Here is a 16,841-nt window from a genome sequence, read left to right on the forward strand (position 1 = left end):
TAGTAGGTACTCCTCTCCTTCTTCAGAAACAAAAGATGACCCTTGTCTGGTTAATAATCACATAAGAAATGGAGCAAGATCACCATTCATAAGTCAGTGACATCTGTCAAGCAAGTAACAAAAACTGCGAGACTCTTTCCAAAAGAGCCTTGTAGAAACACTGTGATCGGCAATGATGGCAGAAACGGTTTTATCAACAAGAGACCTCCCAGATAACGGAAATCATTAACAAACTTATAATACAAACCTGCAGTGTAAGCCTACTGAGATGGTTTCATGTAAGCTAGGCTTTTAAATTCTATACACACACGTGTACATATGTGTACATGCATGCACCCGCTCACACCCATTCACACACACACACGATGGCATGGATCATGTACCTGGTGGGTTCAGGCTTCTTGCTCTGACAGTTGATCAACAAGAGGTAGTCCTGGGGGTCATCCTGGAGGCCTAGAGTGTCTGGGTGTGGCGGGAGGCTGATGAGCTGGTAAGAAGGAGGTAGTGCTGCTGAGGAAGAGGCTTCCAGCTGGGTGGAGGCTGGTGTTGTATTCAGAGGGAAAGGTGAATCAACTGGTGCTTGCGAGGAGCTGCCAAGGGGCTTCACGGGATCTGCAATAAAGTTCAATTTTCTTCAATCTATCACAGTTTAAGGCTTTGTTCATGTTGTTAGACTAAACAGCTTTGAAGATAAACTCTTTTCACGCACGAAACCAGAATAAATGGTACGCGTTGGTTAAAACAAATACTACCCAAGGCCACAGGCAGCGGTGCACGTGTGCAATGTTAGCTATTCTGAAGGCTAATGTGGAAAACTTCTCACACTCAGGAGTTCCTCAGAACAAAGCAGCAAACACCACTTACATAGCCACATTTATGCGCTGTTTGATTCTTGTCAGAGATGTCTGAAGGATAACCTTCCCTTTATCCGGGGGCCCTAAAGAAGTCTCAGTTGGGGCTGAGGAGATGCTCAGTTAGTTGGGAAAGTGCCTGCCATGCAAGCAGGAGGCCTGAATTGAGATCCCCGAAACACGCACAAAAAGCCAAGCAGACCCCTAAAGCTCACTGGCCACCTAGTCTAACCCTCTTGAGCGTCGAGCAGAGTGAGAGACTTTGACTCCAGAGAAAGACGTGATACCAACCTCTGGCATCCACACGCATGTGAACACGCATGTACACACGTCTACATCCCCTCCTCAAGAGACCACGGTAATGGAACTCTGAACTACACTTAGTCTTGAAACTACTTACATTTAAAATAAAAAAGTTCTATGATCTTAGCAGGACACATTTTTAATGCTAATTTAATTGACTGTGCACAGGTGTTTTGCTTGCACATATATCTGTACACTGTAACTACACGCATGCTTGGTGCCCTTGGAGGGCACAAGAGGACATTGGGTGCTCTGGAAATGGAGTTACAGGTGGTCACGAGCTACCATGTAGACACCAGTAATGGAACCTGTGGCTTCTGCAAGAACAGCCAGTACTCCAAACCACTGAGCCATCTCTCTCCAGTCAAGAGACAGGCATCTTGTTTGTTTTGTTTTCTGATTCCCCACCTCCCATGCCGAGGAAGTGTTTTCTAGGTCAAGCCAGTCTGACAAGGACAGCCTTGATAACCACAGTGCAGATGGACGCTCCTGGGTCTGCTTTCTAGGCTATACCCAGGGTGCTGCTCAGTCTTTCCTTTCTACTTCTCCCGTGGCTTGGGGAAAATCTGTCTATTTCAGAGGCTAGTGAAGATGAACTCTTCATCGTCTGCATCAGAGCCTCTGCCCTGGGCTCGCACCATACCGGGCAGCTTGCAGAATTTTCAGGAAAAGACAGTCAGTGAGCAAAGAAGCAATTCACACATCCCTTAATCATGTTCCCAAGTGATAAATGAAAATTGTGCAGAAGAATATGACTAGAAAATAAGTTGAGTAAGTTGTACGTCTAGAAATAAAACCCTCTGCAGTTTCTGACGTGACAAAGTGCAATTCTAAGGGCCCTGGCAGATGGCAAGGCCATCATCAACAGCCAAGGAAAAGGCAATACTCAGATGTGAATGAACGAACAGAAAGGAGAAGGCTGAGGGAAAGTCAGGCTTTAAAAAAGGAAATACGCAACCGGGCAGTGGTGGCGCAAGCCTTTAATCCCAGAGGCAGGCGGATCTCTGTGAGTTCGAGGCCAGCCTGGTCTACAAGAGCTAGTTCCAGGACAGGAACCAAAAGCTACGGAGAAACCCTGTCTCGAAAAATCCAACAACAACAAAAAAAAAAGTTAATACGCAAAGCATGCTAAAGGGTTACCACGCCATCAGCTCCGACTGAGCACAGTCATTTAACCTGACGACCTGAGTTCCGCCTCCACGACTCCCTGGTGGAGAGAAGGGCACACTGTGCTCTGACTTCTGCTCTGTGACATGTGTGTGCATGTGTGCGCATGTGTGCACACACACAGATAAACACTCACACACAAATAAATGATGTCAATTAAAATTTTTGAACTGTGCCTAAATCCTCTCTAACTTAAGATTTCCGCCAGAGTCAAACGGCCCCCAAAAGCCTGCTGTTGGACCTTACAGGCTGTGACGTCAGCCACTTCTGGGCCACAAGCCCCACGGCCTAGACCACTCCGCTCTCTGCCTTGCTTGGATTTCTGATCTTTTCCTCTCTCTAGGTATCTTCCTAAGAACAAACAGTGGTTCAAAGTCTGCATGCCCATGTAAAATCATTTCCCATGTCTCAACTCAGAATGCACCCAGAGTATGATTGACACCTTTAAAGGCCTAACAAGCCCCTGGAGCAAACGCCTAATTGAAATTTCCTTAGAAAGCTAATAGACACCTCTAAGGCGAGACCTTCCAGCAAGTCTTCAGCACAGAAGGGAGATTATGATTTGAGTGGATCCACAAAGAATAAACTGGCTCACATGACCCCCTCACTCTATGTGTTGGTTTTTACTATTTAGGAACATCATGCTTTGTGTTAAAAAGGAAATATAGGCGATTGACAAGAATGGGGGGGCAAGAGAGAAAGGTGTCTTATGTGGTAGTGGACATGACCAGAATATACTTGTGCATTGTATGAAACATCATTTCAAACCTACTAGTATATACATACAATGCATGATAATGAAAATTTAGTGGCCCAGTGACATGGTTCAACAGGTAAAGGCGTTTGCTGCCAAGCTTGATGACCTTAAGTCTGTCCCCAAGACCCACAAGATGGAAGGAGCTGACTCCTGCAGGTTATGTGACCCAGTAGGACCCACATGATGGAAGGAAGTCCTGCAGGTTATCTGTGACCCCGTAGTCACCGCCAGCGAAGCAAACTGCAGCTTCCACAGACTTGATCAACCAAGCAGGACTCTGAACCACTCACTTCACAACTTGTTTTCTGTTTCAAGTACAAAATGTCTCTTCACTTTCCAAGCCTCTATTCACCACAGATTTCAAAACCTTCTTGGAGCCTTTTAATCCATAGTAGATGTTGACAAATGCTGCCGTTCTTATTCAGCAACCTGACGGCATGAAAGTCCACTGTGGGGTGGTGTAGACGTTTATGAGGTGGGGCTATCTCTAGATAAAGGATTTCCTGGTGAAATGTGACTGCTGAAATTCTTAATCTGAGCTAGAACTTTTTAGCACACTTATGTTTATATGTGTGCAGATAAACACATATAAAACCTTGAAGCAATGCATTGACAACCTATGATTACACAGTAGTAATAATAGATAGTGCTTTGAGAAAAATGGTAAAAAGAGAGCTGGACGTGGCAGTACACACCTTAAATTCCAGTACCCGGGAGGCAGAGGTGGGAGAATCTGAGTTTAAGACCTGTGACAAAAGAAAAAAAAAAGATTGAAAAGAAAAAAAAAAGTTTCTTCTTACTGGGTCTGGAGAGAAGGATTACCAGTTAAGAGAACTGGTTGCTCTTCCAGAGGACCTGGGTTCAATTCCCAGCACCCACATGGTGGGTCACACCTGCTTGGAACTCCAGTTCAGAGGACCTAATACCATCTTCTGACTTCTACAGGCACCAGGTGGGCGAGTGGCACACAGACATAATGTGTAAGAGGGTTTGCTTGTATTACGTGTTCTTGATTAGTAAATACTGCTTTATTGAAAGGTTGCCACCCTCAATCCACCACTCTAAACTCTTTCCTTTTCACATCTGAGAAAAGATTTTCTATGTCCACGTAGCCAAGAAGAACCTTAAACTTCTGGTCCTCCTGCCCCCACCTCTCAAATGCTGGGATTTTACAGGCATGTACCAGCATGTTGGGCTTATGCTGTGTGAAGGATCAAACCCAGAGCTTTGTACCGGCTAGGCAAACACTCTACCAAGCTACCTCCTCAGTCTGCGTATGTTTTTCTTAAATGCCAGTGTCTCTAGCTTACTAACGGGAAGAATACAAAACGGAGAATTGCATCTTTAAAACTGAACTACTATGGTCTGGATGCTTCGAGAAAAAGCAGTCCTGGCGGCTTTCTAAGCGCATGCCCTAAAATTAGCCCAGAGGTTTTGCTCGACGTCGGAGCTTCCTGCAGCCCCCGCTGCCCCCACGCTTATTTTGCAGAGTTAACAGCTTCCACCTTGGTGCGCCCAAACAAGAAAAGTCAATCCGTGCATTTCCAAGAAAAACAAAACAAGCCGAAGTCTATCCTCACATCCACTAAAGAAAGCTTCCGTGGGAGCCACACACAGCTCAATGCGCTAGGACTGAAAAACAGGACAGCGGCCAGCATTCTCCGTGGTCAATAATAGCAGCGGTCACCTGGGGCAGCGGAAATAACACAGTAATGATATTTTGAGGGGTTCCTGGAATCAGAACATAGGTCAGCTTTTTCCCTTCCTTTTGTTTTCAGGGGAAAATGAGCTATTCTCACAGGGACCAGGAGCCATTGCTGTCCGGGCCGTCTATTTCTTCCCACATCTGCCTTGAAACTCCCACAGAAGAAAAGCATCCTGAGGTATCAGTCAACATTTGAGCAAAGAACCGTGCGTATCCAGCCTTCAAATGGAGAGCACAGGGCTTAGCGACAGACCCGAGAAAGGAAAAAGTACCTATTACTGTTTGGAGATTAGTTATGAGGTATGGTTGGAAACAGTAGGCATAGGAGAGGGCCCTGGTTTGATATACAGCACCCACATGGCAGCTGACAACTGTAACTCCAGTCCTAGGGGACCCAACACCCTCTTCTGTCCTCCACAGGCACCAGGCAGAATGTGGTGCAGAATAATATAATAATATACGCAGGAGAAATGCCCGCAATTCAAAACAAAACAAAACAAAACCCACTGTCTCCAATTTCAGTTCCAAGGGATCTGATGCCCTCTCCTGGCCTCTGCTGGTACTGCACATACATGCTGGCAGATCATCCAAATACATACAATAAAAAATAAAATTTAAGCCAGGTGGTGGTGGTGCACGCCTTTAATCCTAGCACTTGGGAGGCAGAGGCAGGTGGATCTCTGCGAGTTTGAGGCCAGCCTGGTCTACAGAGTGAGTTTCAGTACATCCAGGACTGTCAAAGAGAAATCCTGTCTCAAAAAACCAAAATAAATAAAAATAAATAATTAAAAAAATTTAGCCAGGCGTGCGTGCACACACACACACACACACACACACACACACACACACACACACAGAGAGAGAGAGAGAGAGAGAGAGAGAGAGAGAGAGAGAGAGATTTAAAAAAAATGGTAGCAAACCTAACGGAGAACACAGATATCCAGTCCTGATCACACGAGCTAAGTGAGGCCACAAAGCTCTTCTCTGCTGTTAGGATTGGATACAGAGCTTCAGACTCACTGAAGTTACGTACTACAAATGCATGAGAATGTGGAACACTGGTTTTTAAAGCATGTTCCGCAGTTTTCCACCACATACTGAAAAGCAGAATTACAGAGTACATTGCTCTTTCTGGCTCTCTAACATGACGTAATAACCGGTCACCCGTTTATAGAGTTATTTAAGAAACTCAGCTTATACATCAACACAGCACATCAAGACTGTCGGCTGTTTGGGGGAGACAGGTAGAAGGAAGCTGTGAGAACATGAACTAACAGCATCTAAGATATAATTCCCATCCTGCTTCAGGGGCTGTAGAAGGATCAGGGACACTGAAACCTAGGGGCCGATGGAAAGAACAAGTTTACAGAGCGAGCAGCCCACATCTGAATGATGAGTTCCTAAGCAGCTCACGCTCTTCTGCCCTTCACGCGTGGCTGAGAACACCAGTCAGCCCGAATATATTGCTGATTTCTAAAGACTTCAGAGTTCTGCCACTGGAAAGGGAGCTTCAGGTTATATCCCTAAAATACCCTCGTCAAGCCAGTGTGTAAGCAAAAGCTGACATGACTGTGACCAACCAATCCTGACATCTAAAAATCAAGGAAAATGTTCCATTAAATATTTAGAAAAAACACTCAGTACATTTATCACAGAGCATTTAAAACAGGTCTTTTTCAGGAAAGTAGGAAGGGCACACCTGAAGGGGGAGAGGTCAAAAGGTCAAAGGGGGCAAATGGAGGTGATGGGATATTTAAGACACAAAGCCTAAGGGTACCCTAAGGGTACCCACTTGTGGCATGGAAGCGGACAAGGAAGAGGTGAAGGTGGGAGGGGCCCATGATCATGGGCGGAGCAATAACAAAGTGTAATGACGCATATGCACGTCACGTCCTATGACTCATGGGGCATATTTTTTTTGTATTATAACAAAAAAAATTAACTGGAAATGTTCTCAGGCCAGCAAAGTCACTAAAATAGGTAAAAGCACTTGTCGTCAACTTGAATTAAAGAGCCAGGATTCCTACCTGGGGAAGAGAAAACAAACTTCTACGAGCTGTCCTTTGACCCCGCAGCACTCCTGGGCCATGCTCACACTGCAGCATGCGCATGCCCCTTCCCCAAATCAGCAAAGTGCCAACGTTCAAAATAGTTCCTATCACTGTCTTCATGAGGACAGTTATTTAGACACTGGTCCACGCCAATTGGGTCTCTGGAAACCTGTAGAACTTTTCCTCAAACTGTCTGAAGAGTTTAGTGCTCGCTCTAAGTGTCAAATTCCTATTGTAAAAACAAAATAATGAGGCATATAACTGAAAGAACAAAGAATTTTGTAACTTTCTTAAACTATAGTAAAAAAAAAAAGTAAGCACTGCTCAAACTAATAGTAAAAGCCTTAAGCTCTGGGTATGGAGAGATGGATCCAGGTTCAATTCTCAGCACGTGGCCACTCAAAACCATCTGTAACTCCAGCCCCAGGAGGTCTGACGCTCTCTTCAGGCTTTCTCAGGCATTGCATGCATGTGGTGCACAGACATACAAGCAAGCAAAACAGCCATACACATATAATATTTTTTTTTAAAAAAAATCAAACAGAATGGAACCTACCTTCTTCTGTGGGATTGAAGCCACAGATGTCACAGATACAACGAACCCACTTGTTCATGTCCTCCTCACTGTCTGCCACCAAGTAGAAAATCCGGTCGATGGTGTTGATATCAAAGATGTAGCTGTTTTCAAACTCCTTCTTGTTGAACGTCAGCCCAGCATCAACTTGCTGACACAAGTTTAAATCAATAATCCGGATAGGTTTCTTGGCGTGGTCGTTTTTGTAATACTCCAGGACATCGGGGTCTCCAGTCAGACGGCCACTGCGTAACACAAACCACCGTCTCTTCCATGCCTAGAAACAAGCAAACACCCGCTTGCATCAGGAAGGAACATCCTGTGGTGAGGCACATATTTCATAAAGGCATTGTCTGAAAAAGTTGTAACATCTTGTGTCGGTTCCATAACACAACAAATGAAGCCAAGTATAAAATCGTTTCCATGAATAATGTTGGGAAAACGCCATCAGCCGGAGAAAGAAACCACAGGGCAAACACTATGATCCTGTGATACAAAGCATGTACAGTAGTTAAATCCAGACAGGCAGGGTGTGTAGGGTAGTGGTTGTGCAGCTGTTCCAGAAAGGGGAAGAGGAGAAGGTTCGAGAGAAGTGGTCAAAGTGTATAACAATGTGAATGTATCTAACAACACCGAACTGGTTACTTAAAGTCAGTTAAATGGTAAGTTGCCAGTTATTTTACCACTTTGAAAAATAGTGGGTTTCCATATCTTAATATGTCAAAGAAGGGCTGGAGAAATGGTTTAGTAGGGCAGAGTGTGCTGGGCGAGCATGAGTTCCAAGTTCAGGTCTCCAACACCCATGTAAAAAGCTGGATGTGACCATACGTACATCTCTATCCCCGGCTATACAGGGTAGAGGCTAGAAATCTCGCTGGGGTTTTCTGGCCACCAGCCTAACGCTGGAGTCAGTGAGAGACCATGTATCAAAGGAATACACACAAGCACACTGTCTCCACCCCAACGCATGAGAGAATATACTTATGGTGCTTCTTCCTAAGATTTTAAACTAGAGAATCTGTTTTCTCAGAGTGAGACAACAGAGGAGGGAGAATGGGCTTGGGTGTTTCCCTGGTTGCTTGTTCCCTGGGGTGCAATTCTAAATGCATCCTACCTGATGTTCGACCTGAGATCTGTATTGCTCAACTGTCGTATTTCTCTTCCCGACACACATACATTACCAACGCACACACACAATGCTCAGTATTTCCTTTCTCTTTCTCTTTAATACCATTCCTGAAGAAGGCTGGGGGAGTTGAAGCGATGACTCTGTAAGTAATAGCACTGACTGCTCTTACAGAAGACCCAGGTTCAGTACCGGCACCCACGTGGCAGCTCAAACCATCTATAACTCCAGTTCCAGGTGATCCACCAACTCCTCTTATGGCCTCCAAGGGCACCAGCTCACATATGTTGAATATATACACATACAGACAAAACACTCACACATAAAATTAAATATATAAATCAAAAAATCTTTTGGAAGAGGCTGCGATTCTTACTGCCACTTTCTCTAAAGACTGTATGGATTAGGTAAAGCAGGACTAGATGGCAGACTGTCTTCTTTGTTAGCTCGGATCCCCTCACATTTGGCTCTGGATCTCAAACCAAGCCTCACTGCTCTGAGTTTTGTTCTCTGGCAGCTAAGCAGGAAAAGGCAGTACCTCTCAGTCCCCTCCTAGGACAGATGCACACTCCAGAACAAACCCTGGAGACAGGATGCCCAAGGATAGCACTCTGAAAACAGGGAGGGCTGAACCATGCATTTCTGCAGCTCTAGGGGTATCACGTGTGGCCACAGTTATGCTTGGTGTCACAGCGTGTCAATGTTTTGGTTTCGGAAAACTACCCCCACACACACTGCACAGATTTTCAGTAACGACTGGGATAAAGTCAGCCCCATGCCCAGTGTTTTCAGAGTTCATCCATCACCCATTAGGAGTTTGGTTTCCTGTGGTCTCATCAGATCAAGAGTGAGCTTCGTGGCTGTGTTGCTGATGTAAGTCGACCCCCAACTCAAGTACTCCTGTGTCTTCATTAACACCTACAGATGTGTTCCCAACTCAGTACTCCCGTGTCTTCACTAACACCTGCAGATGTGTTCCCCAACTTGAGTACTCCCGTGTCTTCACTAACACCTGCAGATGTGTTCCCAACTCGAGTACTCCCGTGTCTTCACTAACACCTGCAGATGTGTTCCCCAACTTGAGTTCTCCCGTGTCTTCACTAACACCTACAGATGTGTTCCCAACTCGAGTACTCCCGTGTCTTCACTAACACCTGCAGATGTGTTCCCAACTCAGTACTCCCGTGTCTTCACTAACACCTACAGATGTGTTCCCCAACTCGAGTACTCCCGTGTCTTCACTAACACCTACAGATGTGTTCCCCAACTTGAGTACTCCCGTGTCTTCACTAACATCTACAGATGTGTTCCCCGAGTACTCCCGTGTCTTCACTAACACCTACAGATGTGTGTTCCTCTTGTTTAAACCACCAAAAGCAGAATGATGAGTGCTCGGTAACTTCTGTGCATCACAAATTTGGCAAATTTAACTAACAGACACTACAGTACCAACCTAAAAACAGCTTCATTTTATTCTGAAAATACATGAAAAAAGGATAATAACTAATGTAATATCCATTTCTCTAGTAGCTATCTTGGGTTTAGCCTCAACATCAACCATTTTATAATAAATTAAGAAGGAGGAGCTAGGAAAGCACATAAGGGTCTGAGGGGAAGACAGAGGGCCAAGCAACCTACATGGCAGGCTTCATACCGTACTCACAAATGACTCCATCTGGGTGATAACTCTAGGATTAATATGTTAGAAATATTTTAAATTATATCAATTATGTAAATTTTTAAACTGCTTTAAATTATATCAATTAGGTAAATTAAGAAAAAAAATATCTATGAGAATATCAGTCAGTGAGTTCCTCTAGGCCCCAGAGAGAGTAATTGCCAACGGTGAAGGAAACGCTTCACATCCATGCAAACACTTCAGGACATAACAATGCTGGCAAAGCACCCAAAGCAACAGTGATAATGCACAGGTACCCACCTATAGAAAACTATGTGTAATCCTTCGGGGGAAAAACATGCAATTCTTTTCCCTTTTTTTTCTTTCTTTTCTTTTCTTTTCTTTTCTTTTTTTTTGAGATGTTTTCTCTGTGTAGCCCTGGCTGTCCTCAAACTCACTCTATAGACAAAGCTGGTCTTGAACTTAAAGATTCATCTGCCTTTGCTTCCCAAGTGCTGGGATCAAAGGTACCAGCATGCAATTCTTCTTTTTTTTTTCCAGATTATTATTTATTTATTATGTATTCAGTGCTCTGCCTACAGGTATGCTGGCATGACGGAAGAGGGCACCAGATCTCATTACAGATGTTTGTGAGCCACCAGGTGATTGCTGGGAACTGAACTCAGGACCATCTCTCCAGCCTCCAACATTCAATTAAGTATCAGTATTTGATTTTTCTTTGGTGGAAACAGGATTTCATGTTTCCTAGGCTAGCCCTGAATTCTTGATCTTTCTGAGTTCTGGAATTACAAGCATGTAAACACTTGGTTTATATGGCACCGAGGACTAAGCCCAGGGCTTCCTGAATGCCAGGCCAGTACTCTTATCAACCAAGCTAAATCCCCATCCCCTAACATCAATATTTTAGATGAACTTCCCAAGGGAGTAAAGAATGTGTCCAGAAGAAGGCAGCATGGAGTTCTGTGGATGTTCCAAGTAACAGGAAATCCCAAGGCAACAGAAACACATGAATGTAGCACTAGACTACAAAAATCCACTTATTTAATTCAAATAAACAACAGCCCTCCTAGTCAGGGTGTGACAGTGCAGGCAAGATTCTGCGAGGCTCTGCCCCCACGCAGTAAGCCTGACCCAGCAACAGAGAAATAGAAAGGATGAAAACAGTTATTATTATGCAAGGCCATCCCAGGAACCTCTCTCTGCCTAGTATCTTTTCCAGACTGAAGAGGTTCTGTCTTTAAATACAGAAATGACTTTTAAAATTTTAATGGCTTGCAAGGAAATCTTTCTGAAATGCCTTACTACATAATTCATTGAACATAATTCACCCATTCCCCAGTGGCTGAGGCAAGGTAGTACAGGCATCCGCTTCTCAACTGCATCTGGGAGAGGCTGCTGGGCTGTGGAGGGTCATTTGCCCCACATGACCAAGCCCCCTGCTGGGTCTGCACGGTTCACCTGATCTTTTTAAGGTGTGTGTACACACACGTGTGTGGGCGTGCATGCAGAGGGCAGAGATCAACCTTGGTGTCACCCTCAAACACTGCATATCTTGTTTCTTATGTTTTACTTTTTAGATCGGTCTCACACGGGTCTAGAGCTTGCCAAGGAGTCTAGGCTGTCCAGCCTGTGAACCCCTGTGCTCTGCCTCTCTTTTCGTTTCCAGGCTTGGGCTTATAGGCACATCCCACCATGCCCAGCTTTTCTGCATGGGTTCTGGGATCTAACTCCGGTCCAGATGCTCGTATGACAAGTCCTTGCTCATCTAAGCAGCTCCTAGTCCTGCCTACAACCCTGCAAGCATCGTCTCTAGCCTTTCTGCCTTACATCGTATCATCTACCACTTCCGCCATCTGTCTTTGAGAGGATAAACTCTTTGCAGATTCTCTTTTTAAACATCCATTCTATTCTTCCTCCCCTCGACCCATGCCTTTCCTTCCGTGGCCACCTTTAGAGCGCCCAGAGGAAATAAAGTTGTACAGTTTGGAGAATATTAAATGCACTCTATGGCCTCATTAAAATGAGATCAGTGCTTTCCAAACCTCTTGTGGTGTGAGAAAAAGAAATACATGTGAAAAAAAAAACACGTATAAGATAACTGGTCCAAAACATGCCCGTGTGGTGGGAAAACCACAACCCAGAGGAGAACGGGCTGGGAGTCTTCCTGTGTGCCTTGGAGACACTTGAAGGATCACATTCTGTATCCTGCTTAATCAGCTTCCCCCATTTGGCCCTTGCTGTCCCCAACATCCAGAAGGCCTTTAGAATCTGCACTGGCCACAGTGGACCAGTGGCCACAGGAGCTGAGCAGACACCAGACAAACATGAACCCCAAAGACAGGAACTGCAGGACTGAAACACGGAACCGAGCCAGGCAGCACCTGCCACTTCTTTATTTATTTTTAACACGGTCCAAATGTGAACCTTTGTCTAGATCACAAAATGAGTCACTCTCATTGACTCTGGCACCGACGAAATGGGGGAAACAAAAGCAATTACATAAATGCACACTTTAACAAGGCAGATACAAAGACTCTCTGGACTGTGGGACAAAGCACAATTTAGTCACAGAATAAAGCTCGATGCTTGACAAGAGCTCTGACATCAGCTCCCTTGCTGATCACAGCACAAAGGCCTCTCTGTCTTGTCCGAGCACAAAACAGCCTGCATAAGTCACTCTTTGTTATCTGAAAATATCTGGGATTCTTAAAGTTTGTCCTATTTTTATCCCGCTGTCTCGGTAGCCCCAGAGACAGCTGTATGCTGCCTTCCAGCCCTGCTTGAATAACACACAAAGCAGACAGTTTTCACGAAACCTTCAAAATCAAGCGCTCGGATTAATTTGAAATACAAATCTCATGGAAAACCACTTAACTATTAGACGTTCACGACGTATGGGCAATGGAGCAGTACCCATAAGGTTAGTTGAGAGTAATTACATAACAGTTTATGGAATTATTACCATTTCTTACACCAATTACTCCAATTTCAAGTTGAACAAACAACAGAGTCCCAACTCCAGCGACTTCATACGGATGAAGCTCTGAGTGGCCACACTGGGACCAACTCCCCTGCTGACTGGGTGACTGCATGCTACAGGAGAGAGCCCCAATTCTCCGACACGGCATAATAACCCAGCCTCCAGCCACACCCCAAAGTTTCGCAGTCTCTGTTTCTACCTCGGACGCCAACACATGCTGTTTTTTAGCACAGGATACATCCCTGGACTCAGCTCACCCCGCCTTACATCCCCGGACTCAGCTTACCACCACCCTCCGCCTTACATCCCTGGACTGGCTTGGAACCCCCCACTCTCACCTCCTTTGAATTACATACTGTTGGGTAGTCTTACATTTGAACCACTTGAGGGTTGGGGAAGCTTTGTCTTCTCACCTTGCCCCCAAGGGAGCTTCTAGCAGCCACTGCTGATGATACAGTCAAGCCCTCTGAAGCAAGGCTAAGGATACGGACGTTCTCATATGACCTACACATCTCAAGGATACTGGCTCGGGCACAACTGGCCTGGCCTTGTCAAGGACTTTCAGGAGAGGATGGGTACAGAAATACTCAATTAATTTATTTTTCAGCCTCCAAACATACTAGAGGGTGTCTATGAACTTCAGTTGAAAGGAACCGTCTGTATAAACACTTTTTGCATTTAAGCAAACGAGGCAATGCTAAGCTGCATTCAGGCACACCCCACCTGCAACACTTTAGTGAGATCTGAGAATCGGCTTCTCGAGAAGCCACTAAACAGTATGAACGCATCAGCAACAAAGGAGAGATGGGGTCCTGTCGTCTAGCAGGAGGGACGAGAATTCCCACCTGTACTAGCCATTCCTGTGCTATTAGCAAGTGTACAGAACATGCCAAATTAGCCCGAGTGGAGCCTAGGTTCAGTTTTAAAGAAAACCACCGTTTCTGCCACACACTTGAGTCTCCAGTGGATAGAGTAACTGGAGAACTCTGCTTAGAGCGGTGAGTGAAGCCTTCGGAACAGCTACACCATCACGGCGTACCTGTGACGTGCCAGGTTTACGGCATACGTGATAGCTGGCTTCCAGACACCCAGCACTTTCCTCCAAATGCTTCTCAGCTATTTTTCCAACTAAACATAGACCCATTCTTTTATTGGTAATTTTTTTGTATCATCAACAATTCACAAATTATTAAGACCTTGAAAGCCTTGATAAGATAGATGGTCTAGTGTTTTCTGCCCACCAGAAATCACCAGAGAGAGCCAGTGAACTTAATGGGAAGACCTCAGGGAAAGAAACCAGAAGTCTAAATTACCGAAGTCCAAGCGGCTGTTAAGGACGGCACATGAGCCAGTGTCTTCCAAACCAGGCTCTGCCCTCCACCCCACCACACGGCATTTTCTTTCTGTTTGTCTGTACTCCAAAGACCTCACCTGATGATCAACTTCCTTCAAAACCCACATCAAGACATCACTTAAAAAGGCCCGACTGCCTCACCTGCCACCCCCCACCCCCGCTTCTCTGTGCTCTGGGAGACCACACCAGAGAGCCCACAGACAACCCTGCTTGCTCACAGGAGCTAAGGGGAGGTCTCCAAGACCTGCGGCAGCGGCCGAAGCCCACCAAAGTTTCTGTGAATGAGACACAAATGGCCAAGGACATCTCATCAGCCCGCGTTCACCTGAGAAGGCATGAGGAGAAAGGACAACGGAACTGGTACCATACAACTGATACTCTGCAGGGGCAAACTATGAGCGTGTAGCAGGTTCTTTGGTAGAGAGAATGCAAACTGTATACATAGTCTGGGAATCTGGGAACCGTCACGAAGACGCAAGAGTTTGCACTGTCGGGGTTCAGGATTTTGAGATGGTCTCATGTAGCTCAGGCTGCCTCTCCCTAACTATGCTCCTGTCTCTACATCCCACGTGATGGGATTTCAGGTGTTGGCATCCATGCCTAGTGTTCTCATCCAGCAGTCAGCGAGCTTTTTGGGACAGGGTTTTTCTGTGTAGCTCTGCCTATCCTGGAACTCTCTCTGTAGACCGGGTTGGCCTCGAATTCAGGGATCCACCTGCCTCTGCCTCCTGAGTACTGAGATTAAGAGTGTATTTTGTCTGTCTGGGTTTTGGTTTTTTGTGAGGCAGGGTTTCTCCGTGTAAGCGCCCTGGCAGTTGTTGGACTAGCTCCGTAGGCCAGGTTGACCTTGAACTCACAGAGATCCAGCTTACCTCTGCACTCTGAGTGCTGGGACTAAAGGCAGGCACCACCATGCCTGGCCGAGCACTGAATTTTTAATGATAGGAATTGCATGGTTCATGTCTATCTGTAATCCCAGCACCTGAGAAGCTGAGGCAGGAGGACTGCCATAAATTCAATCATACTGAAAGACACAGTGAATTACAGGCCAGTCTCGATGACTGAGACCTTGCCTCAAACAACAACAGAGCAATAAGGCAAAAGCTGCAGAACTGTACATAAGGCATGGCTCTATTTGTCTAAAATCACCTTTGCACACACACATTTGTACACACAGGTTTGTACACATGGAACAGTGTTTAGAAAAACCATCTGAAAACATGTGTATCCCACTGGTGACGGTGATGACTCTGTCACAGGAGTCAGAGGATCAGACAAGCTGCACATCTAATTTTATAGACTTTAGTATAATCTGATTTTTTCAATGATCTTCCATTTATTACTTTTATAATTGAAATGTTATGTATTTTATGCCTAAAAAGACTTTTAAAGGGAAAATGAGAATTTTTTTAAAAAAATCAAGGAGCGGTGTACATAAAATGAAAAGTTTGCGTTGCCAGGAAATACCATTTTCTTGTTCCTCTGCAACTAGAGAACGAATTTAAAGTTTCTCTCAAATATAGAATTCCAGGATACATCTGGAAGCAGCTTAGCCAGGAAATGGCTTAAACAAAGATGTGGTTTTTGAGGATTGGGCTCAGGGGTTAAAAACAAACAAACAAGCAGAGCTGGGGAACACTTAAAATAGACAAGTGCATGTCCCCCTCCCCCCATCTAACAGCCTTGCCACCCTCACTGCCTTTAAAAGTCACGCCAGCGAGCAGCCATGCACTCCGATGTTTGCGTATCTAAAAACATACAGTCCATGCCTAGGGATCTGTTTTCCCCACTGAAACTACCAAATTTCCAAAATACTGTTCCAAGTGTAAATGAAATCGAGAAAAACACATTATCCGTGCACAGGGACAAAAGCAAAGCCCGGTGCTTTAAAAACCCTCACTTGTTTTCCAGGAAGCATTATCTTCTCTCCTAGAGCAAAATAAGGAAAAGGCAGGCTTTGTGGGGCTTTCCACCCACCGGCGCTATCATTACGACCGTCTGTTCCAAACACACACAGCCTAAAATTTCCTGTTTTCAAGCCGTGGTCACCACTTTCTAGCCTGGTCCTATGTGTGCTAACTTTAGTTTAGTAACATAAACAAGAGAACACACTGGAAATACTGCAGAATGACGTCTCTCGCTCCGAGCTCTCGGCTGTCCAGTGAACTGGATAAAAACAGGTTAGCCAAATGTGGAAAGGGTGAAGGCTTCCGAAGGCAGAGAAACCAGATTCAGCAGTAGCTGGAGAGAGCTCAAGGAGGTTTTGTGTAAACTGTTTCTTTTTGACACACATGCTAAATTGCTATCTCTCTAACAGCCAGGATATAAATTCTA

The 16,841-nt window shown here is 45.1% G+C and overlaps 1 protein-coding gene across 2 annotated transcripts in view; it reads right to left on the bottom strand.

Annotated features, from left to right (window-relative positions):
* The window catches only part of Gab1 (GRB2 associated binding protein 1), a 115,454-nt gene that overhangs the window by 26,109 nt on the left and 72,504 nt on the right, over positions 1-16,841 (bottom strand). For both annotated transcript variants that reach the window (XM_041663393.1, XM_041663392.1), the window contains exons 2-3: positions 7,391-7,685; positions 384-612 (exon numbers count right to left, since the gene is read on the bottom strand). In XM_041663393.1, the coding sequence (XP_041519327.1) occupies positions 384-612; positions 7,391-7,685 (524 nt within the window). The remainder of the gene's footprint in view (positions 1-383; positions 613-7,390; positions 7,686-16,841) is intronic.

Source organism: Microtus oregoni, unplaced genomic scaffold, assembly GCF_018167655.1.
Source record: "Microtus oregoni isolate MIOR12 unplaced genomic scaffold, Mior012 000014F_ref0000157, whole genome shotgun sequence".
NCBI lineage: Eukaryota > Metazoa > Chordata > Mammalia > Rodentia > Cricetidae > Microtus > Microtus oregoni.